At 44.4% G+C, this 24,086-nt stretch overlaps 1 protein-coding gene across 1 annotated transcript in view; it reads right to left on the minus strand.

Annotated features, from left to right (window-relative positions):
* Positions 1 to 3,007: 3,007 nt before the first annotated feature.
* The window catches only part of Dnajc3 (DnaJ heat shock protein family (Hsp40) member C3), a 38,127-nt gene continuing 17,048 nt past the window's right edge, over positions 3,008 to 24,086 (minus strand). Inside the window, exons 3-12 of the mRNA XM_032917464.1 lie at positions 23,446 to 23,570; positions 20,297 to 20,371; positions 17,265 to 17,417; positions 14,700 to 14,881; positions 14,187 to 14,306; positions 12,571 to 12,676; positions 12,241 to 12,361; positions 9,047 to 9,179; positions 7,566 to 7,714; positions 3,008 to 6,570 (exon numbers count right to left, since the gene is read on the minus strand). Of these exons, the coding sequence (XP_032773355.1) occupies positions 6,413 to 6,570; positions 7,566 to 7,714; positions 9,047 to 9,179; positions 12,241 to 12,361; positions 12,571 to 12,676; positions 14,187 to 14,306; positions 14,700 to 14,881; positions 17,265 to 17,417; positions 20,297 to 20,371; positions 23,446 to 23,570 (1,322 nt within the window). The 3' untranslated portion in view covers positions 3,008 to 6,412. The remainder of the gene's footprint in view (positions 6,571 to 7,565; positions 7,715 to 9,046; positions 9,180 to 12,240; positions 12,362 to 12,570; positions 12,677 to 14,186; positions 14,307 to 14,699; positions 14,882 to 17,264; positions 17,418 to 20,296; positions 20,372 to 23,445; positions 23,571 to 24,086) is intronic.

Genomic DNA, 24,086 nt, shown 5'->3' on the forward strand with positions numbered 1-24,086 from the left:
TTCTGTTAAGAAAGCAGACTCAGTAAGCCATGAGGAACAAGTCAGCAGCACCCTTCCATGGCCTCTGCATCAGCCCTGCTTTCAGGCTCCTGCTGTCTGAGTTCTTCCTGAAGTTCTTCAGTGAGCAGTAAGACAGCGTGAGCCGGTGATCCCACTCCTCCACAACTGGAATGGATATTGTTCCATCAGAGCAGTGACATCAGAGCAGTGACATCAGAGCAGTGACAGCCCCAGTGATCCCGCTCCTCCACAACTGGAATGGGTATTGTTCCATCAGAGCAGTGATACCCACGTAGGACAGAAACTGCGTCAGGGGTGGGCTGCTGCTGACAGTCTTCCCAAAGACAATCTGGCTGTCTGCTAGAGGACTTTAGGACACTGGGCTAGAGAGAGCAGTGGGCTGTTGTGGAGGAACAGAAGAATGCTGACAACAGTGGAAACAGTGGAGGTCTGGCTTGTGACGTTTCAGAGGGACACAGACTCTACTGGGTCATCTGTGTGAAGAATCTGTGGGTCTGATCAGCCGGAGCTGAAGACTAGCTGTGGTTAACAAGAGATCAGAACCTTTGCTCTGCGGGGACAGAATTGGCTCTGATTAAGACAAGACCCACATCACCCAAGTGGTCGTGTAGGAAGTGTCAGTCTCCAAGTGTCAGCACACAAGCTGGACTCTGGAGATTGCTGGCAGCCCAGCTCTAGATTGGTGATAACCGATCTCCCAGGGGTCGCTCTTTCTCAAGACAGTAGTGGTCAGGGAGACCAGCTGAGGCTTGGCACCTGGAAGGAGGCACAGGAGAGGCTATTGGTGAATGTGCAGCCCAACTGTGGCAGAAGTCCACATCATTTTAGAACCGTCAACACCATGGAACAAGCACTACCCACAGTAGCAGCTGTGCAGTAGAGCCAGCCTGAGCAGAGAAGACAAGCCGTGCGTGCTGCAGAGAGCAGAGCCAGGGAAGTGGCCCAAGCCCCAGGAGGAGTCCAGAAGATCATGCGTGAGTCCTGGGAGTTGAATTACTATACAGTTGGTGTTGGTTTTTACTTTATCTGATTGTGACTGTGCCCTCATTCTCCCTTCTTGAAATAAGATTTATGTATTTATTTATTTTACATTATAGGGCTCTAAATTGATGTATGATTTTAAGACTTTGGATTTTTTTTAAATCATTAAATTCCTTGGATTTTTAAAGTGTTTGAATTTGTGAGATTGTAAAATGTTTTATATTGTGATATGTGTGTGCGTGATCTTGGGGGTGAACACAAAAGGAAAGATAGTGGCTTTACAGTGATGTGTTTGTGTGTCAAACTGATAGCGGTCAATTGTACTGGATCCTTTTACGTCAACTAGACACAAGCTAAAGTTATCTGAGAGGAAGGAACTTCAGCTGAGGAAATACTTCCCTGTAGGCAGGCTTGTGGGGCATTTTTAAAATTAGTGATTGGTGGGGAAGGGGCCCAGTCCATTATGGGTAGTGCCATCCCTGGGCTGATGGTCTACAAGAAAGCAGGCCAGGGAAGCCAGTAAGCAGCTACCTCCATGGCCTCTGCATCCACTCTGCCTCCAGGTCCCTTCCCTGTGTGAGCTCCTGTCCTGACTTCCGTGGATGATAAACAGTGATGTGGAAGTGTAAGCCAAATAAATCCGTTCCTCCCCAAGCTACTTAGTCACGGTTCCCTCACAGGCGGAAACCTTTACATTCTGTAACTGAGTAGCCTCCACTTCTCCAGCCCTAAAGAAAACTGTGATGGAGTCACCTCGGCTGAAAGTCAGAATGTGCGTACAGCCGGGGGGGTGCACACCTCTAAACCCAGCACCTGGGAGGCAGGCAGGCGCACCTCGGAGCTCAAGGTCAGCCTGTTCTACAGGACAAGTTCCAGAACAGCCAGGGATTTACAGAAGGTTCTGATGACCCAGTGCTCAGAACCGAACTCTTCTGTGGCTGCCCTAGCTTTTATCTTCACTGCTCTTACTTCGTGGACTTAAGTACAGTGAAGCCCAAAAGTAAATGAAGGGTTTGTACACAACAGACTTTCGCAGCTCAATTGTTTATGACAAAGATGCCAGACATCAAAGACCAGCCTGGCACAGTGGACTGAGACTGATCACCCAGACTCTCAGGGAGCAGAAGCTAGCTTTCTAAAAAAGAATGATTACTGGCGAGGGGGGGGACAAAGAAAAAGAAATCAAAGTAAAAGAATAGAAAATTTCCAATGAGAGAGGGATTTCCAAAAGGGGAAGTCACCAAACCCCTTTAAACTGGACAACAGCAGTCAGTGTGCAGGTTGTTAAGGTTCTGTTTATCATGCACTCATCTCCCAAGCAAGGATTTGCTCAAGGAGGAAAAAGGAGAGTTGCTGGGTACAAAGTGCAGGCCTTAAGATGGCGGCCTGTTACAGGACGATGAAGCCAGAACTGAGGATGAGCAGTAACGGGGGCTGTGTCTGCTGAGGGAAAGCAAGCCAGAGGCTCTGAGAAAGAATGCTCACCCCCTCCACAATTCCAACAACATCACCATGACCGCTTCTCTGTCAGCAAGCACTGGCATAATTCACCTGTTGACATCTCTGTTGCCATGGTACCAAGATTACCTATGGATTTGGACGTTTCTAACCTTTCTGTAAAAGTTCTATACACATTTAAGTATTTTGTTTTTCCTTCAATATAAAATATGTAACTGAAATTAATAAAGCTGCCTTTGTTGCTGCTAGAAGCCATGGCACAAAGGAGTCGTGTGTTCAGATGAAGCCACTTGTTACACTGTAACACTAAAATGGAGGGTTAACCCACTACCTTAAGTCCCGTCTTTCTAGAATGTGGTAATTTAAAAGATTTCATTAACACAGCTGCCTAATGTGCTCTGCTCTCTTCCTTGTAAACTCACATAAAGGAAAGCCCTGTCATCGACTCAGTCCTGGTTTTATGTGAAATAAAGGTAGTAACAGACTACTAAGATGGACTTTCTTAAAATTTAAACTCAAAGGCCAAACATGAATCAAAGCAAGAAAGTGGTGGATATGACCATAAATATTTTTATTAAATGTGAAAATACACGGGCATAAAAATACTGCCCATATTCATTGACATGTGTAAGCCCCAGTTGAAATAATTTTAGTTCCTTTTGTATTAAAACACTAAATTGAGATGGATTAAGTCAGGTTTGTACCATTTAAAACAAATATAAAGGTAAGAGTAATAACTTATCAAACGTCTCTAATGTTTACCTCCCCTGTGCCCGCATCTCTTTGCACAGGTATCTCAACCACAGACAGTGCAATGAAACCTGTCGTTACTGTACACAGAGCCACGCAGTGGCTAATTTTACTCTTAAATCATTCAGCAAATGAGATCATCTATTAAAAAAAAATACCTCCCCCCCTTTAACATCATTTGAAATTACAGAATAAATTCTGCCACTACTAGAAAAGGAATGATACAACCTGGAAGAAGATTAGATTAGAGGTTACCATTTCCTCTCCTCCCTCCATCACTACGGCAAGGTCAAGTACATTCACGAAAGCCGTCCTCACTCCCGTTACCCAGGTGCATCTGTAAGACAGGGCGGCACGCGAGGGCCTGCACAGCCATGTCTAACTAGTGCACCTTACCTCCTTCTGGTACACACCAGCTTCTGACCACTTCTTTGCTATGCAGGAATACCCAGGAATGAATAATGGTGACTACTGACATTTTTTACTTAGTTATCCATAGTCCTCTCTCACATTTCGAGGATGTGTGTTTAAATTTGGTATTTTTGAGTGGGGTCTAAAGTCCCAGTGACATCCTATTGCAGCCCCACATTCTGGGACTACAGGCATGAGCCTGCTTACGTTTTTAAAAAAAAAAAAAATTGCATTCATTATCAGAACTCCAGTGACAAATCTGCATACTGCTATTTAAAAACAGACTTTTAACACTGACTACAGATAATTTTAAATTAAGATGTTACATCCAATTCACATTAATAAACTACCGAGATGTTTTTCAGGTTTTCTTCTATTCATAGAAAGAGTAAACCTTTAGAAATGAGAAGTGAAATAGGAGGAGTGGCCCCTCTAGCAGAGGCTTCTCCTCCTTCCTGAGCAATGAGCACTGAACACAGCCCAGTGGCCATGCACTTAGAGAGCTCACCACAAAGGAGGGAAAGTCTATGAACAGAACAGAGTGCAGCCGAGGTGAACTTCAATCATACTTTCCCCAGAATTACCACAAAGGTTACCTGCACTTCCTAAAAATGGAAATTGGAATGCGGAAGCAGCTCTGCAGAAAGAAAAGGAAAAGGGCAGAGAATGCTTTGTTGGTAGTGTGGCTCCATGGTGCCTGTGTCAGGCAGGTAGAAGGAGCCACTGTTTGACACTGTGACTCGTCTGGACAGCACGCAGGCTGGAACACACTGGGCATCCCTATCTCACCGCTCAGCACAGAGGACGAACTACCTCATCTGCGTGGCAGCTGCCTTTGGCACCAGAGTTTGCAATGAGAAAGCCTACTCTTCAGTTACAAGTAGGAGGGAAAAGAAAAAAAAACCTCTCTGGGAAGCAAGTTAGGAGGCAGCTAGTGTGGGACACATGCAGGATCCATGCAGCCCACCTTAATTTAACCCTGTCAGCATCCCTCTAAGTGGGAGGGGAAGCACGGTGATGCCTCCTTTGTTCTGCTGGTGAGCACGGGTCTTTGCAAAGCACACGCACAGATGCCGTCAGTGACATCATCACAGGAGTCAGACTGAAAGACAACTGCAACATAAGTCGCTAGCGTAAGATTACTAGGACTTGAAAACACAAGAGTGTTTTATCTCCCTGCAGTGCCTCACCCTGGCTTGGATGAACTGAGTATTTGGTAGAGGACCTGGCATGGAGCTCACTCTGTAAACCAAGCTGCCTCAATCTCAGGAATCCATCTGCCTCTGCCCGTCTCTACTAGGATAAAAGCTGCACGTTTTCTTGCCTGCCCTGAATGTTGAGACACTGAGGTGAGATGAAGGCTGAAAGGTGTTTGGAAATGCACCGTTAGGTGTTCAGTAAGGAACAGGCTCCTGAGTGAGGCCGAAAGCACTCACGTGTTTGCCCAACTCAACCGTGCGATTCTTGTTCTTGCGTTTCACACAGTCCTTTTCTACATCTCCCTAGGATGACTACAGGTTAAGAAAATGACCTGGGCTTGGCTACATTCGTGCTCCCACAATCAACTGAAATGTTTCATTTCATAAAAGCGACGTATTAGACCTTTATGCCCAAGCTTTCTCACAATGTTAAAAAAAAAAAAAACTTTCTAGAATAGAGGTGATAATTCTTACCAGAGTATTTCATCAGTAGTTCCATAAATATTCAATGTTCTTGATTTAGCAACAGATTTTTAGGACAGAAAGTCTTCAGTATGAGATACTGAATCGTACATTTCTTAAAGTAAGAGGGACAAAGAATGTCTCGGGCAGGAGGAAGTGCCATCTTGTTATGTGAGGTGATAGAGGGTGCACAGCAGAGCTGGATGGATTTGCAAGTCTCTTCTTCTCAGCAGAAAAATAAACCAGGGAACATCCAGTCTAAAACCCAGCACACAGTACAGCCAAGAGAGCTGGACTAAACATGTAGGGAAGGAGACGCTGCCTCACCACGCTGCCTAAGAGGCAACCATATGCTCTGCTCATGTTCACAAATTTCCATTCCTAAACCAATTTTGTGACAGGAAATTTCTACCAAACAACTTGGAACTTCGCTTCTTAAAAAGTATATGTCAAACTGACTTTCAAAAGTATTATCTAAAATACACAGAGCCTCTTTCATATATTTTAACTTACTCTGTTTAGTTTAACAATTCAAGTGAAATTGGTATTCTCCTATAGATATAAAATAACAACGCCTGGCCTTATCACCTACCACCTGCCGGGAAGCTTCCGAAAAGATGGCCTCCCGCCTGCAGTGAGAGCTGTGCTGACACAGGCACAGAAATACTTGCAAGTGAATGGACTGACCAAAGTCTAAGCACAACTGTTCCTCAGAAAATAAAGCTCAACTATTCGGCTCCCTTAAGAATACTGAGACACAAGCCATCTAAGGGTCACAGCTCCTCCTCATGGTTGGTACAGAGGCCTGAATAGACTCTGTCTGCCCCAGGGTGACAAATGCATATTTAATGTCTTTTAACCCCTGCACAGGGTAACTACCTCAGACCACTTCTCCCAGAAGTCACAAAGTGAGAGTCCTGCTCGGTCAGAAATACAATTCCTTGCTTCCCACCTTGACAGCCCCATCAACCTTAAGTCTACAATAAGCACAGCTTTTTTTCTTCAAACAACTCTTTGGTCGTGGACAAACTAAAAGATTTGTTCCATTTTGTTTCCATTAGAATCCCAAACAAAATTTGTTTTTAATGTTAAAAATAATAATAAAGAAGAGGAGCAGTAAAATAGCTGGTTTAATTGAAGTGGAATTTAAATCTAAACGGTCCGCCTGAGCTGAAGGGATTGAACCCTTGCCATGAGTCCCAACTTCTGTGGAAGGGATTGCTACCACCTCCTTGCTGAGTCTCCGCATCAAGAGGGTCTTCTCCGTCATCAAACTTCCTTCTCATTTCTAGAAAAGAAAAAGCAAGTGAGGACCCATGTAAGAATGGAAGGAATTTTAGGTGGGTCTTCTGTATTCCAAAGTATCTAAGGAGCTTCCTGGGGCTCTTTGGCCCAACAGGTGACAACACACAAAGGACACAATGAGGCACTCTCAGGGTTGGTGGGAGGGGACAGGACTCCCTTAACACCTCCAAATCCCTAAAGAGCCTAACTCTGCTCCAAACAGTACACTACACTACGTTACAACTTGCAATGCATTTTGCATTCAAGAAACAGAATTCAATAACAAAGTGCTTACTGGTTTATGACTTTACTTGAGACAAAAGGCATTTCAACTCTGTAGTATAAATGGACGCACAGAAAAGATTTGTTCAAGGAAAACTTGATTTCCTCGATGTTGAACCTTCCTAGCTCCAATACAAATGCCCATCCCCACCCATATGACAAGGCACATGTATGAAGTCTTAGCCTGTCTCCTTCACATGCAGATCAACCAGTCCATCTGTTCAGGCGACTTGGGGCAAGCCTGCTGCTGACAGCCATGGGTACAATAGGCCGAGCTTGTGACCTGGTCTCCTCTTTTGTCGGCCAGCTTGGCATGTGGGCTTCCTCACCAGAATCCTGGGTCATTAGGGAACTTGGTACTGAGAATCACCTATCACTGAGCTGGGAAGCCAACAGAGTCTAAGAGATACCTGTGTTATGTATGATCAGTGTGGTTCTTTCATATGGTTGCCAAAATGAGAAGAAAAAGAAAGAGAAGAAAAGAAAAACCTAAGAAGTGACAGGAGCTTGTTCAAGTAGGAAAAAGGTATCGCACATTCGATATTCTTTCCACTAACTTTGCCTGGGCAAACTCGGGCCGGGAGAGGCTGGTGAGAGCGCAGGGCTCAAAGCACCCACAGCCCTGCAGCTCACCCACCCGGGTGCTCCACACCACCTAGGCCACAGGGACGGGAAAGGCAGGAGAAAGTCGCTGCAGCTCGCCAAGAACAAAGGTACCTGGGTCGGAGAGGACTTCTTTAGCGGCTGCTATGTCAATAAACTTTTTCTCTGCTTTTTTCTTTTCCTCTTCACTCTGGAAATTATCTGGATGCCACTGCAGTGCTAACTTTCGGTATGCTTTAATGATTTCTTGTTTTTTGGCATTTCTGGAGGATGGGAGAAGTTATTTAGTATTTGTCAGGAAAAAAGTACTTCACATTCAATGTTGTTTCTACTACACACAAACTCACAAGGAAGAGATCGGTCTAACTTCCTTTCATAAAAATCCACAGGCACTGTGCTGGTATCCTTTCAGATCTCAGTGGGAGAGGGCCTGCCTTGCATATGTAGCAACCTGAGCTTCATCACAACACAGCAAACAAATACTGTAAGCTCCGTGTGTGTAAGGGGAGGGGAGGAAGGAGGGAGGGAGGGAGGGCCACCTGATGATACACAACCCTGTTTTCTTAGAAGTTCCAAAGATGTAAGTCAAAGATCCGAGACAGCGTACTGTTCTAGTCAATTTTGTTTTTCCTCCCTTTTTGGGCCATACGGATATTTGGGGGCAAATACTGAGGATTGATGCAAGGCAACCCCACTACCCCGGAGCTGAGCTCTAGGGCTTCCTGAGACACTTCCTACCAAGCGTCTTGGAATGCAGTACAGGTCTTCACAGCTGTCACCTTCTGAGTCTCCACACTAGCATGAGCTTGGGTTTCTTGGGCATTAAAAAGACTTCACACCAGAGATGGTAGTGCAAGCCTTTAATCCCAGAAGCACTCTAGAAGAGAGGCAGGTGGATCTCTCTGAGGTTAAGGGCAGCTAGGTCTACATAGTGACTTCAGGCCAGCCAGGGTTGTAGTGAGACCCTGTAAATCTATTGATCAGAATAAAGAGCGCACGCATACACAGAATCTCTTTTGAGCCCCTTACTGTAGGTTACGTTTACTTGATACTGTAAGAGCTGACAGCTACTTGGGTTCTTACCTTCTAGATACAATTTTTATTGTCTGTATCTGTTGCTTACGTGTGTGACCACGTGTGTGTGCGATGACAGAGAGCCAGAGGGAAGGTGAGAACTGGAGTTAGGCGTGGCTGTGAGCCATACCAAGTGCTATTAACCCAAGTCCTCTCTCCAACCCGCAACACTGGGTCTTAGGAAGAACAGCACAACTTTAACTTTAGGCCCAGGGGACGGCTTCCTTTCCCTTCCCACTCCAACCAAAATAAAGTGCAACTCTACTTCTGAACTTTCCCAAGAGTTGAGGGTTGGGACTTACTGATGCCCCAGCCTTCGTTCACACCACCCCTCTCATTAGTGCACTACAGAGTGTCTAAAACAATGCCTGTGACATACTGAAGATAGTGCACGACGTTACAGACGCTAAGATAACACGACTGAAGTAACCTAAGTGAATGCTGTGAGCCAGGTTACGACAGAAGGAGCTAGAGTAGCTTTAAAGCAGTTAATTAAGTACAGCATGCAAGGAGTAATTCACCTTTTTACTCCCAGGATTTTATAATAATCCCGCTTCTGTGACTGTTTCAGTAACCGCTGTGCTTTCTCTAAGCCTTCCCGAATCTGCTGATCGTTTTCGTTCTGTTCCTGGGCAGCTTCATAGTCCTGGATGGCTGTCAAGACACGGTTAGGAAAATGCCTTAAGACGACGCGTCAGTGCCTTACATTCTCGGCCAACTCAGTCCCAAGTCCTTGCCACTGGCCCTTGGCTCACTGTTGCTCCCTAGAGCCTAACTTGTACCAGCCTCATAACTGTTTAAACTCCATTCATAATAGGGGCTGAAGTTCTCACTCCTGTTTGACAGAACTCACTGCAGTTGGTTTACTTGTCTACACCCCACATCGTCTCCCCACACTTGCTTCAAGTAGTGTGACATTATACAGAGCAATCTTACCACCACTAAGACTTAACTGACCACTGCATAGCAAAGACAGTAAGACATGGGAAAGGAAATCAGCATTAAGATCCGTGGTTGATGTTTGGGAAAGCAAAAGGTACAAAGGGAGCTGGAGGGACCACCAGCTCAGTACTGCCAACATGATAGCCATGTCAATAAAAACCAACGTCCACAAAGACCTAGCATGACAGGTCTGGAGGGAATTTGCAGTGCATGGTTGGAAAGTATTTGGTATCTAACAAGCAAAAAGAATCAATGAGGCAGGGCTGAGATTCATCCTTTAAAAGTAAAACTAATGAAGATTATTTGTTCATGGGTAGTAGGATGCTGAATTTCAGGAACATTCCAATATTTCTTAGACTCACTATGCCTGGGAGTCTAAGTCTAGCTATGACTAGACCGTGACTAGAAACTAACTTTGAGTGACAGCCCTGGGTGCGGGTCTCTGGGGAGGCCTCGTTGTAGAACTAAATTTACTTGTATCAGTTAACAGAAGAAAAATATTCAGAATCTTAAAAGTCTCCTCCATACTTTGGTTGGTCCTTGGCACTTTTCTTCCTCTGTGGAGCATGTCTGAGCCCAAGAACAATGACAGGCTATGTCCAACATGATCTACCAAGTCTGGGGTTAGTCAGGGAAGCTCAACACACATTTTTCGAAATAGAAATTAAAGCATTTTGAGACCATATTCTATTATTTGTATAGAAAAAGAATTTCTTTGGATAACATTCTTTATCTTGGCAATAATTAGTTGTGTATGGAGTATAGGAAGGAGCTTGAACAAGTGATAAAATGACAAGCTTAGCAAACTTTAGTTTCCTGCTCTACACTGATAAGGAGCCAATGCTGTCAGTAGACAGGCCCAGTGTGAGCAGCTGACCCAGAGGCTAATTCACACACTGTGTATCACATGAGACAATTACTGTGATTCATCTACAGGGAGCTTCTCCAGCAAACATCACAAACATCAGGGAGGTGTAAATCTGCAACTAATGTCCACAGCACCCACTGCCCAGAGTGGAAGACGCGCTCTCTGAAGGAATAGCAGAGAAACGTGTTTCATGACACGCAGATTTGCTAGTCATACAAACCCTTATTTTAAAACACATTTACATTCTGCGCCTCACCACCCAAGACAGGGTTTCTCTGTGCAGCCCTGGCTGTCCTAGAACTTGCTCTGTGGACCAGGCTGGCCTCGAACTCACAGAGATCCACCTGCTTCTGCTCTCTGAGAACTGGGGTTAAAGGCATGCACGACCAACACCCAGCTCACATTTTCATTCTTAAGTTTAAAAGTGTTATTTTATTTTAAATTGAGAGCTACCCATGGGGAGGGCAAAGAACACCTGCATTAGGCCTCTCCTGTCCACCCCGAGCCAAACTGAACTCAAGGCACATTACCAGCTGCGCCAGCTCCCCATACCCATCCCCATCCCCACCCCCATCCCCATCCCCACCCCCATCACCACCCCCACCCCCATCCCCATCCCCATCCCCCCCCCACCCCCATCCCCATGCCCATCGGCCTAGGCTCTAAGCCATACTTGGTAAGTTACAGTGTGCATATTTGTCTTACTATAAAAAGTGCAGAATTATTCGTTGTTTCCTGTATTCAAATGATTAAAAGCAGGGGCTGATTAGAACCTAAAATACTCCTCACAAGCATACATCAGCTACGTAATTGTTCTATTTCCTCAGATTCCACTGCGGGGGGTAATCTTTTAAACAGCCAACAGTACGTAATTCAGGTCTACCTCACATGCACATGCTCATACAAGCAACCTTAAGGTCAATGTACTATTAAAAGAAATTAAAATGATATAAGGAGAGTGATGTGTTGGAGAGAAGGGTTCTAGACAGAGTGGGAGAAAATGGGAGATAATTCTGATTAAAACACATGGAAAATCATCAAATAAATTTAAAAATTAGCAAAAAACCTAAATGTTCATATAGTACTATTAAAAATGTGGTAAAAGACAAATCATGTGGTGAGTTCCATCTTTCAACTAACATACTCCTGCATGTGCCCGGACTGCCCTTCCTGATGTATCACACTCCTGCATGTGCCTGGACTGCCCTTCCTGATGTATCACACTCCTGCATGTGCCCGGACTGCCCTTCCTCATCTATCACACTCCTGCATGTGCCCGGACTGCCTTTCCTGATCTATCACACTCCTGCATGTGCCCGGACTGCCTTACCTGATCTATCACACTCCTGCATGTGCCCGGACTGCCCTTCCTGATGTATCACACTCCTGCATGTGCCCGGACTGCCCTTCCTGATGTATCACACTCCTGCATGTGCCCGGACTGCCTTTCCTGATCTATCACACTCCTGCATGTGCCCGGACTGCCCTTCCTGATCTATCACACTCCTGCATGTGCCCGGACTGCCCTTCCTGATGTATCACACTCCTGCATGTGCCCGGACTGCCTTTCCTGAGATCCTCATAACGTGTAGTAGGAAGCCCTCTTAGTTTACCTTCCCCTCATGTTGCTAAAGTTGGGGGTCACAGAATCATCTTGTTGGATAATGTATATGCACACTTTGTGTGTGTATTATACGTGCTCTCATGGTCCACTGACACGGTTTCAACAGAACTCTCCTCAGATGCTATACCTATTATGATCCACTAAGACAGAATAATTACCAACTTTTCAAATTCTTAGCCATGTGCAGATACATCTGTTCAAAATTAAATGCAACTGAACATGTGCTGGTTTCATACACTTTAACCTTTAGATACTGCGAGTCAAATTCCTTTAAAAGTTACCTTCATCATACATTTCCTCTATTAGATAGGCCTCCGCTCGATCTTTCAGAGCATTTACATTGTCGGGCTCCAGCTGTAAAACTTCAGAGCATATTTTAATGGCTTCGACTGGCTTCTCATCCTAAAAGTAAAGGTAAAAAAAGATGGGGTGGTAGTGCTTGCCTGTCATGCATGAGTTCTTGAGGTTAATACTCAGTGCCAAAATAAATTAAGAACAAGCATCGTGGACCAGAGAGGGAGGGATGGCTCGGTAGTCAGGGCACAAAATGAAGGAAGCAATCTTAAGTCGTTGTGGCTGCGGTCCCGTGTCTGGGAACACGGAGCTGTTACCTTGGAGAAGCAGTGACAGATCCTTTCTTTGGAGCGGACTGTGTACTCAGGAACACCGGGCTCTGCCTTCATGACGGATTCGTATTTGCTGGTTGCATCTGTGTATCTATGAAGTGAGCAGTGAGGAACAAGGAGATATTCTCAAAGCTGCAGAGACCACCCTCTCCTCCTTTCACTCTGTGCTTCTCAGTAAGTACAGTGGCAGGAGCACAAGCCCTGCTCAATACAACTCCTCTAACCTGCTCAACACAGAGACAGGAGTCTCTAAAGCATGGGGTGGGGGGGCAGATGACTCAGGTAAAGATGCTTGCCAACACGACGGACACCTGAGTTTAACCCCTAAAACTCACAAGGTAGAAGAACCCCATGCATATTCTCCTGGGCATGGATTTGCTTACACACACAAGTAAAAGCATGTGGTGGGGCACACAGGTGGGTGTGAGTTAAATGAAGACACTGTGGGAACTCATTGTCCATGCTGAGGTGAGACCAGAGGTGGGGCTGCTTCAGGGTGGTCCATGCTCCTCAAAGTCCAGCCAGCTATTCACCAGACTAACCCAATGCCCTGTCACTAGAACACTTGTTCATGTCTCCCCAGAAAGAGTTCACAAAACAGACCACACACACACACACACACACACACACACACACAGAGTGGGCGACAGGAAGCAGCACTGGAGAGCAAACCCAGGACTGCGTAAGTCAGAAGCACTCCTCTACCATGGAGCTGTAGCTCTGACTGACGTCTTACAGAGGAAAGCAGACTTAGTCAATGGGCGGTCTTTGGTGAAGGAATCGCTAAACAAACTACAGTAGGCAGTAATACCATGGCAACACTGCCATGAAACAGAAAGGGAAATTAACTTCAGAAGCTGGATAAATGCCCAGAGAATTATGCTAAGGGGGATAAAGGCGCATCTCAGAAGTTTACTTTTTTATTGTTGCCTTAAAATGGCAAAGCTATAGAAACAAAGAGTAAATTCACTGCTGCAGAATCTGAGGACAACTAGGGACGGGAAAGAAGCTGTGGCTGTAAAAGGCCACCTAAGAGAGACTTCAGTAGTGACAGAACTAATCAACATCCTGACCATGGCATTGACAGTGACAGAGGCACTCATTCTGAGGGGCCACAGTCTCCCTGCTACTATGCAGTGGTGTGTGCAAAGTCATCTCTACCACAGCCCTTGCCCAGCCCATCAACCCCACACCCGATGTTGGCACAGACACATACGACCCATTGCTTCAAGCAACTCCCACTGTAAGACGACATTTAAATATCTACACCTCTCCAAGGGTTTCTCTTTACTCCTGGCCTTTGCTACAGCCTGGGTTCAGGACTCTTCCTCGCCCCTCCCATAAGCTCCGCGCTAGCGCTCTGTGGTCAGCTCATACCCCAGCCCTTCATATTGGTGTGCCTCCCACATAAGCCTTACGACTAAACGCTGTAGACAACAGTCAAGAAGAGAAACGTGAGATAGCATGCAGCCGTAGTGCGGACGCCATGCAGTTCTACTGCTGAGCTCTTGCCTGCTTCGACAGTGTGCACATAATCCTGGTGGTGCTGCTACGCCCGCCGCCATCGCATCCTAACCAGGCAGATAGGGAAAGGCGCTTACCTCCCGTCTCTGATCAGCTCTTCAGCTGACCCAATCAGCTTGTTAAGTTTCTTCACTTGCTTATAGTGTGCAAAACACCGCTTGTGGTCCTGGTCAAGTTTCAGACATTCACGAACTTCACTGCTCAAGTAATTTTAAAAAAAGAAATATTCCAAGTCAAGATAATCACTGAATACTTTTCTGTATTAAGTAGAGAAATCATCAGTAAGGTATTTTTCTTTGGAATGATGAAAACATGCTGACTTCCTAATTTGCCATGCACACTGTCACATAGACACAGTAATCAGTATGGCACAGATATTCTCGTTGACTTCAGCAAGGAAAACAGCATCCTCGTTTACATTAGTATGACTACTTCAAGAAGGTAAGCTATAGGATGTATATATTATATATTATAATACCTTAGGGAGAACCTAAGTTGTTTGAGTGGCTATAGGCATCTTTAAAAGCCTTAATATGCCTATTAACGTAACATGAAGACTGGAAGCACCAGCTACGAATGAAGGAACTGACCTGAGAGACAGCTCGTGGTCTCCTAGCTGGTAGTAGAGAATGCTGATCTTGTAAAACGCCTCTGTGTTGTCATTCTTGAGCTTTGAAGCAGCCTTTAAGTCACTGATGGCTTTCCTAGGCTCTCCTTCCTTTATGAAGCACTCTGCTCGCAGCTCACGCAATTCTGCATCCCAAACACAAACCTTAAGAAACAAAAGAACTCGACTTTAAGACACATAGGTATGCACACTGCTTCTTGCACCCTACACACTCATGCACACACTCATCAACAGAAAAACCCTCAGTCAGTGTGAAAAGAACACTATTTTATAAATGGTGTTGAGAACCCTGACACACTTGAGTGTGACAGAATGTGGTAAGCTCTTGAGTGTTGTCTTAAACTCTTAACAGGGATAGGAGATGCACATGCAACAAAAGGGCCTTTTTCTGTTTTTTCTCTCTTCCTCGGATTACAGTTTTAAAACTCTGAATATAAGAAAACACAGCATTTGCACATTGAGTTCCAGCCAAGTTTAATGCACAATGAAGCCTTTCTCAAAAAAGCAGAAAGAAATCCTACAGTGTTGACTATTAGATGATTCCCACTCAAACATGTGAAGGGAATATTCAATATTCAACACTCATGATTGCTATAATTAAGAAATCTAAGTTCTGCTTTGTAATTCTTGATTTGCCTTGTGTGTTGAGACAGGACACCATGTATAGGCTCTTCCAGAGGTCCTGAGTTCAATTCCCAGCAACCACATGGTGGCTCACAACCATCTGTAATGGGAGCTGATGCCCTCTTCTGGTGTGTGTGAAGACAGCTATAGTGTGCTCATATATATATATATATATATAAAATAAATAAATCTTAAAAAAAAAAACCAAAACAGAATGTCTCTATGTCTTATCACATGACTTCTTCTATAAAATTATTAAATAAGAGCCAACAGGATGTTTGAATCTGTGAAGATGCTTGCCTCCAAGCCTAGGGACGAGCACAATCCCAGGACCCACATAAAGACAGAAGACGGACCTGACTGCACAGAATTAATCTGTGGCCTCTCAAGTGCATCACAGTACATACAACTACACACACACACACACACACACACACACACACACACACACACACACACGTAGACTGACTGTATTCAGGTGAAGACAGGCACACGATAAGGCAAGGCCTGTGATTGGGCAGTAAAAAAGTTAGGTGGGGACAGAGTTTTGAAAAGAGGACAGGGGAGAAAGAGAAAGAAGAACCAAGATGGCAGAGGAGAAGGACAACCCAGGTATGTGTGTCCTTAAATGGCCACAGGCAGTTATGAATATTTCATAAGGGATGGATTTTTATAGAACAATTTGTCTTATCTAGGTGGGCAGTTTATATCATTATCAATTGGTTGTGAGTTTATCATGTGGACATTTTGTAGAATGAGAATTTAAGATATAAATCTGATTGCTAAATTACAAGCTTACTGGGTTTTTATTTTACCAGGTAACTGGGAGTTGTGACTACAACCCCAGGGGGCGGATGCTTGGATGTGAGCAGAGTCTGCAGTAAGAGAGTTACAAGAGGGCGGCTGCTGAGGGTTGGGGATTTGGCTCAGTGGTAGAGCGCTTGCCTAGCAAGCGCAAGGCCCTGGGTTCGGTCCCCAGCTCCGGAAAAAAAAAAAATAGAAAAAAAAAAGAGGGCGGCTGCTGCAGGGCTCAGAGAGTAGCCTGTGGCAGCGACAGCAAGGGATGGAGATTGGGAGCTTAGTGGGTGAGACGCTTTGCTGACTGAGATGATGCTATGTGGCCTACTGGTACTGGCGCTAGCGTGGGATGGTGTACCTTTTTTTAATATTTACCGCAAAACAAGTAATGTTTAAATTATCAAGTGAATCCACATCACATGTTTACTGCCAATATGACGTTAAAGAGCTGTGAAAATGGTAATTATAGTATTTCCATTCAGGCTTCTTCTGAAATCTTTCTGAGGCAAGGAAATCCTAAACTTAATGCTGCCTACTAGAACCCTCCCTGTGTAGCGTTCTTTTTCTGCCTTCTCTCTTAGAAGGTTCTCACTGTAGAAGCATTCCTCTTTGTTTCCAAACACCATCTTTCTTTTCTCTTTAAGTAACATGTCTTTACCTGTTATCTAGCAAAGCATTCTCCAAAATAAGACAGACAGACAGACACATAGGCAGGCAGGCAGGCAGGCAAGACAATCAGTGGGTAAAACACATAATTCCCAACCTGGTGTGATCGTGCAAGCCTTTAATCCCAGCACTTGGGAGGCAAAGGTAGGCAGACCTCTGTGAGTTCAAGGCCAGCCTGGTCTATATTGAGAGTTTTGAGTTAACCAGAGCTACATAGAAATAGAAAGACTCTACCTCAAAAAACAACAACAAAAAATATAATTCTCACTTTACAGCATGTCAATATTTGCTTAAAGCTTGAGTTGCAAATTTCTATGACCAATTTTTAAGAGCTAAAAACCCCAAGGTCAGATGTGTCCTATCTTGGTTGTGGTGGGACATAAATGTTCAAAGTGTCTGACAGGGCTCGTCAGCTGCAGCATCTTAGAAACAAACGCACCTCTAAAATCTCATCAAGGAAGGTTATAGCCGCAGTGTAGTCGGCGCTGTCAAAGGCACCGAGTGCTCGGGCGCGCAGGCGCTGCATCTCATCGGCTTTTACGAGCTGAGCCTGGACTTCCTTCTCTTCATTCTCACTTGGATTAGATTTGAGCTACAGCCAAACAACAAAGTAACAGTTGTGATCTTACGAATCCAGCACCTGTCCCATCCACAAAGAGCCACCATCCAAATACCACGGCACAGACCCTGCACGGAAGAGCCAGCCGATCAGACCGTGCCATAAACCAAGACAATACAAAGGGTTGCCAACACTGGGCTACTCAGTCTATATCAGCGGGTAACATGGATGGACGTTTTACCGTTTCCCAGTGACAAAGTCATGAATATTTTCATACTATTTCATGACCTTTACCATTATTTATGTATGTGTGCTGTGTGGTAAGGACTGTATGTCCCAGCACAAGTGCAGACAGCAGAAACCCATAAGGTTCCAGGGATTAGTTAGGCGTGACAGCATGTAGCGTTACCCACTGAGCCATCTCGTCAGCCCTTTGATTACTTTTCAATAAAGTCTAAATCAATGAACAAGTTGGTCATCCAAAACCTGAGCTAATCAGTTTTTATATGCACTGAGCATGTCCTTAACAATGAAAAGAAGGTGACACATATCTGGGCATGGCGAGCACTCCCAAGTGAAGTCTCAGCAGGCACTACCAAAGTACAGTTCCCTTCCAGCCTGGGCCTGAACCCAGGCACTCACTCGGGCTAAGCACTCCCTCTACCACTGGATCATGACTGTTCCATGATGTGTAACTTCACAATGGGGGGTTGGAGCTCAGTGACAGAATTCTTACAGAACACTGTAAACAACTAAAAACACAATGAAGTGGAAATTCGTTCCCCTTGAATTACATATCAGACCACTTTAAACTGTGGACATTTTCTACTAAAGTTAGTTACAGCTATTAAAGTACCTAAATTTGACCCACTTGAGGTAAAAATAAAATTATTATTTAATAGAGTTCTAGTTTATTTGCATAATCTGAGTTGTTAAGTTATGCAGACACAAATTAAAAAGGTAAATGACATATTGGGGAGGAGTTATAAACAATATTATCATATAAGGTCATATCAGTAATTCATAGAATTCAAAAACAACACCTGCTAGGAAAAAACAGGCAAAGGCCTTGAAAATAAATAAACTGCCAGCAGGCACACAGAGACACACTCCACATCACTGACCATCAGGAAAACAGGAATCACAGAGACCCCTACCACCTTACACTTATTAGGAATGCCACTGCAGTGCTTGGGGCCCAGAATGTTCCCCCAAAGGTGGATCTGGGGGAGGGAGCATTCCTCAAGCATTATGGCCTGCAGCAAAATGACTGCAGCCTGACTCACTCAGTCAAACTTCTGGAGACTGGGCCAAGCCAGTTTATTCTCAACATATTTAAATGCTGTACAATTTTTTTAGTGACAAAATTACCTATTTCAAAGAAAATAATTTCTTAGTAACTGTTTAGATTAATTAGTGACTTTATAGAATTCCTGATTTGATTCAAATAATCTTAGGAAGAAAGGTTAAAGTAATGGTTTTTTTAAGATTTATTTATTTATTATATATGAGTACACTGTAGCTGTCTTCACACACACCAGAAGAGGGCATCAGATCTCATTACAGATGGTTGTGTTTGCCAGGATTTGAACTCAGGACCTCTCGAAGAGCAGTCATTGCTCTTAGCCACTGAGCCATCTCTCCAGCCCTAAAGAAATGTTTTTAGTCCTATTGTCAGAGACACATAATAAAGTTAGAATCAAGAATAAAATGTGGCCCCTCCTCATAGAACAGTAAGCAAAAGCTGCATAATCAGGAATACAATAAGCTTTCATAATTGCACTGAGAAGAGAATTAGGCACACACACATATACACAAATATCTAATCAAAGAAAAACATTCATTCTAGCTCAGGTCCAAGGATGAAACCACAGGTGTGCACTATGATAAATCAAAGCTGTGGAAAACTGTTGCTTTGAACTTATACTGAGCTTATAGAATAAATCACTATGGGCTGGAGAGATGGCTCAGTGGTTAAGAACTGCTGTTCCAGAGGTCCTGAGTTCAAATCCCAGCAACTACATGATGGCTCAGAACCATCTGTAATGAGACCTGATGCCCTCTTCTGGTGTGTGTGAAGAGAGCAACAGTGTACTCACATTAAATAAATAAATTTAATTAATTAATAAAAAATTAAAAATTTTTAAATTAAAATTAAAAAATTAAAAATTAAAAAAAATTAATTAATTAAAAAGAACACTGCTTTGGACTAAATTCCTTCTGCAATTCCCTTTTGCATAACATTTTATCTATAAGGTAAGTTTATAAAGAACTTTTATCTAATAAAGTAAAGAAGGCCAGTGAGGAGAAATAAAGTGAGGCTGTGGCTGTGGGGTTCTGGCCCATCCACCGTGTGTGTGCGTGTGTGCGTGTGTGTGTGTGTGTGTGTGCGTGTGTGCGTGTGTGTGCGTGTGCGTGTGTGCGTGTGCGTGTGTGCGTGCGTGTGCGTGTGCGTGTGCGTGTGTGTGTGTGTGCGCGCACACGTACATACATGTGTACATGTGTGTCTATATGTCTATATGTATGTACAATATGTCTATATGTCTGTCTATATGTACACGTATAGGTATATATAAGTAGATAAGCATGAATGCGTGCAGGTGGTCGGCTTGGCGAATAATGTGTGTGTGTGTGTGTGTGTGTGTGTGTGTGTGTGTGTGTGTGTGTGTGTGTGTGTGTACCGACTTTCTTTATCTTTTTTTCTGTGAAATTGCCAAAAGTCATCACTATTTGATACCAGAATCGTGAGAGTTAAATTGCCCTCCAAACAGTAGGAGGGAGTTACAAGGCCAGAGGTCACCAGCCTTCGGCCTTCACCCAGGGCTGTGTCCACTTCAGTCCCTGACTGTTAGGGCTGGCTCCCAGCAATACAGTGTGTCCTCAATAATACCTTTTTAGAGCCAGGCACTTACCACTTTCTTAAAGTCATCCTCTGCTTCGGCGAGCCTGCCTTGTTTGAGTAGTAAGTGACCTCTCTGTAATCTTGCCTAGGAGGAAAAAGAGGGGTCGTCTTGAGTACTGTGCATTTCTAACTTTTCTTTAAAATAAAGAATAAATAATGTAATCAAGTTACTGGTACTCCTTTCCCAATGTCTGTTTGCCTTATTACTAAGACAAATTCCTATAGCTATAGAATGTAGAAGCTTATTTTTAATGAAGTACGTTTCCTTTAAAAATGTTTTGTTCAACACAAAAAAATCATAAGCAGGGTTCTGTTTTGGGAGTTCTTTCTTTGTTTAAGATATAAGATTTTCAAGGTGCTAAGAATGCCCTGGAACTGAACAACCTAAAAATACACTAAGAGCCACTGATCCTCCACAATGTGAACTGAACAGGACATGCATTGTATACATTTTTTTTTTTAAATTAAGCTGGGTATCAAACACAAGGACTCATAAAGAAGATACAAGGGTTCTACCTTCAAGATACATTCCAGCTCTGTTTAATTTTAAAAGATACTTTTTGACATCATACTAAATCTTTTCCATGGAGAATTGCAGAGAGACTATCTCCAGAAATAGGTTTGCTGTTCACTAAGCCTTCAATCTTCAATGTAAATATTTGTTATAGCCAAAATGAGGGTGTCTCTTCCCCCTTCATTTCTGATATTCCTCTTCTAATACACATAACCTTCAACATATATCTACTCTCTGACTAGAAATTAAAAGACTAATTCCTTCTAAAAAACAACAAAACAACAACAACAAATCAGAAACTACAGGTCGCCACTTAGGTTTATGTATTACTTTTACAGAACATAAAATTCCCGTAATTCTCTATCAAATACATCAACACATATAAAAACAACCATTAAGGCCATTTCAGCTAGCTAATGACGAATCATAATGCTAAGAAAATGGGTTACTTAACCTTTGTAAAAGGTTATACTCAGCTGTCTCAAGTAATAAAGTCAGCAAAAATATTGCAATTGGGAACCCTACTTTAAAATAATATTGCAACCGTATTTCAAATCAAATATGCATCACGTGGCTGTTAGTTCGCTCGGATCCTTTTAGACACAGGGAAAACTACAAATGACAGTTACAAAGGTAATTCTGAGGCCACTTTGACTGGCCTGATGAGGGTCATGTGTTGGTATGTGATCCGCAGTTGGTGCTGCCATTTTGGGAATGGAGAAAACTATGCAGCCAGGGCCTGGTTAAAGAAAGCAGGGCACAGAGGGTTGGTTATCCTTGGGAGCCATATCTTATCCTGATCTATCGTACATTCTCTGCTTCCTGTTTGCCATAAAGTCAGTGTTCCTCTTCCATATGCTTCCATATGCTTCCATCGCAGGCCCACAATCATGGAGCCAAGGACGGACTACTGCATACTGAGAGCTCTGAAACCGTGAGTTACAATGAATCTCTCATTAGTCGTTTCCCTTAGCTGTGCTGTCACACTGCTAGAACTAATGCACCAGCAAAGCCCATACAACCTGTGACAGCCAGCCTTCAGCCTAGGAGACTGTAAGCTTCGGAACCTCGGAGGCTCTTACAGTGGTGCCAGGAAGAACCACACCAACAATGCTTGGAAGCCACCAAACCCCCTTAACTGGGCCACTCTGCTTGTTCTTCCTAACGCATCCTTGAGTGAACTGCTGTCAGTTGGCCGAAACCTACTCAGCCTCCTAAGTCTCTCTCATCACGTCCTGCATTCCATCCCTCACATGAACTGGTCTTCCTAACCACAAAGTTAGTGCTGTCATCCACCTAGTATACCCCGTGAAGTACTGTCAACCACCTAGTATACCCCGTGAAGTACTGTCAACCACCTAGTATACCCCGTGAAGTACTGTCATCCACCTAGTATACCCCGTGAAGTACTGTCATCCACCTAGTATACCCCGTGAAGTACTGTCAACCACCTAGTATACCCCGTGAAGTACTGTCATCCACCTAGTATACCCCGTGAAGTACTGTCAACCACCTAGTATACCCCGTGAAGTACTGTCAACCACCTAGTATACCCCGTGAAGTACTGTCATCCACCTAGTATACCCCGTGGTGGCTCTTCCTGGTTGTCAGCTTGGCTACACCTGGAATGAACTACAACCCAGAAATGGAGGCACACCTGTGACCCAGATTATGAGGCTGGAAGACATAGGCTTTTGACCCAGATCTTGATATGGGATAACATTCGCTTTTAATCCAGATCTTGAGGCATAGTAGCCATGAAAAGCTTAGGCCTAGGCAAGGCAATACACGTCTTTAATCCCAGGGGACAGAAGCGAGCAGATCTGAGTTCAAGGCCAGCCTGAGACAGAACAAGTTCCAAATCCAGGCATGGTGGTACACGGTACACAGCTTTAATCCGAGTCACACCTTCTGCTGCAGGCCTACACAGACTACATAAGGACAGTGGGAGAAGGCAGGCCCACTCTTCCTGGCCGGCTTGCACTTACTTGCCAGCACATCTGTTGGACCCTGCTTCTTCAGAATTCCACTTTACACAGAAGACCAGCTGAAACACCCAGCCTCGTGGGACTGAGCAACTATAGATTCCTGGACTACCCATTCCCAGCTGCCCACTATTGGGCTAGTAGGACTACAGACTGTAAGTCATCCTAATAATTTCCCTTAATACATAGAGACATTCTATAAGTTCTGTGACTCTAGAGAACCCTGACTAATGTACTGTTACTCTTCCATACATACCTTTGTTGTGTTTTGTTGGGACAGGGGCTCTCTACATAGCCCTGCCTCTCCTGCTACTCACTGGATGGACTAGAAGACCTTAAATTCACAGAACTGTGCATGCCTCTGTCCCCTGTGTGCCAACCCAGCCGGCATCCAGACAGACTGTTAATACAGCAACATTCTGAGTTCTGCTATTACTGCTGCTGTTAGTGAAACAGAATCAGGCACCACGAGCCCTGGCCTCAGGGGTTCTCCTGCTCCCCTCCCAGCTGGCTCTGTATAGCTATGTGCCACGATGAAGAGGAGTGTAAGAATTCAATCTGATATCATCTAGTAATGCCTAAGGTGCCAATACTACTTCAGGAAACAGCTACCTCGGCCAGCTCCCTTAAGCTCCCCCAGACCACGCTGGGTGAACTTACCGCAGTGAAATCCATCTTCAGTTCAATCACTCTCGTTAAGTCAGGCAGTGCTGCTTTGGATTTTCCCATGGCTAAGAAGACAGTAGCTCTCCTATAGTATGCAATATAGTTATCAGGGTCACCATCTGAAAATTAAAATAATAAATATTAGCGCTCTGTCTCTGAGAAGATTACAGTTGCCATTTTATTAGGAGTAGCAAACAAACAATGGTACGGCAGCACTTGAATCCCAGCACTCGGGAGGCAGACTCCGAAAAAATAAATAATCAGACGTGGCACTAAATCAAGAGCTGAGGAGACAGCGAGGATACTGCCTGGATGAGGGGAACACAGGGCGGTCCCTAAAGGGTGAGCCACCAGAAGGAAGAAGAAAGCGCAGTCCTCCCCCTCCCCCTCCTCCTCCCCCTCCCCCTCCCCTTGCCCTGAGCACCTCCTCTCTGGAGGAGCACCTGTTTCCTCTGCAATGTCTACTATCCTACACCAGAAGCGATGCCCATCCAAACTGGTGGGGCCATTGTAGCAAACTGAACTGAGGAAGGCCCTCGAGGGACGCGGGCGCACACCTGGAGAGCTGGGCTTGAAGTGGGCAGCAGTCTTTCCCAAAGCCTGTGGACTGTTAGGCTCTACCCAAGCGTACACTG

The sequence above is a fragment of the Rattus rattus genome, chromosome 12 (genome assembly GCF_011064425.1).
Source record: "Rattus rattus isolate New Zealand chromosome 12, Rrattus_CSIRO_v1, whole genome shotgun sequence".
In the NCBI taxonomy this organism is placed as follows: Eukaryota; Metazoa; Chordata; class Mammalia; order Rodentia; family Muridae; genus Rattus; species Rattus rattus.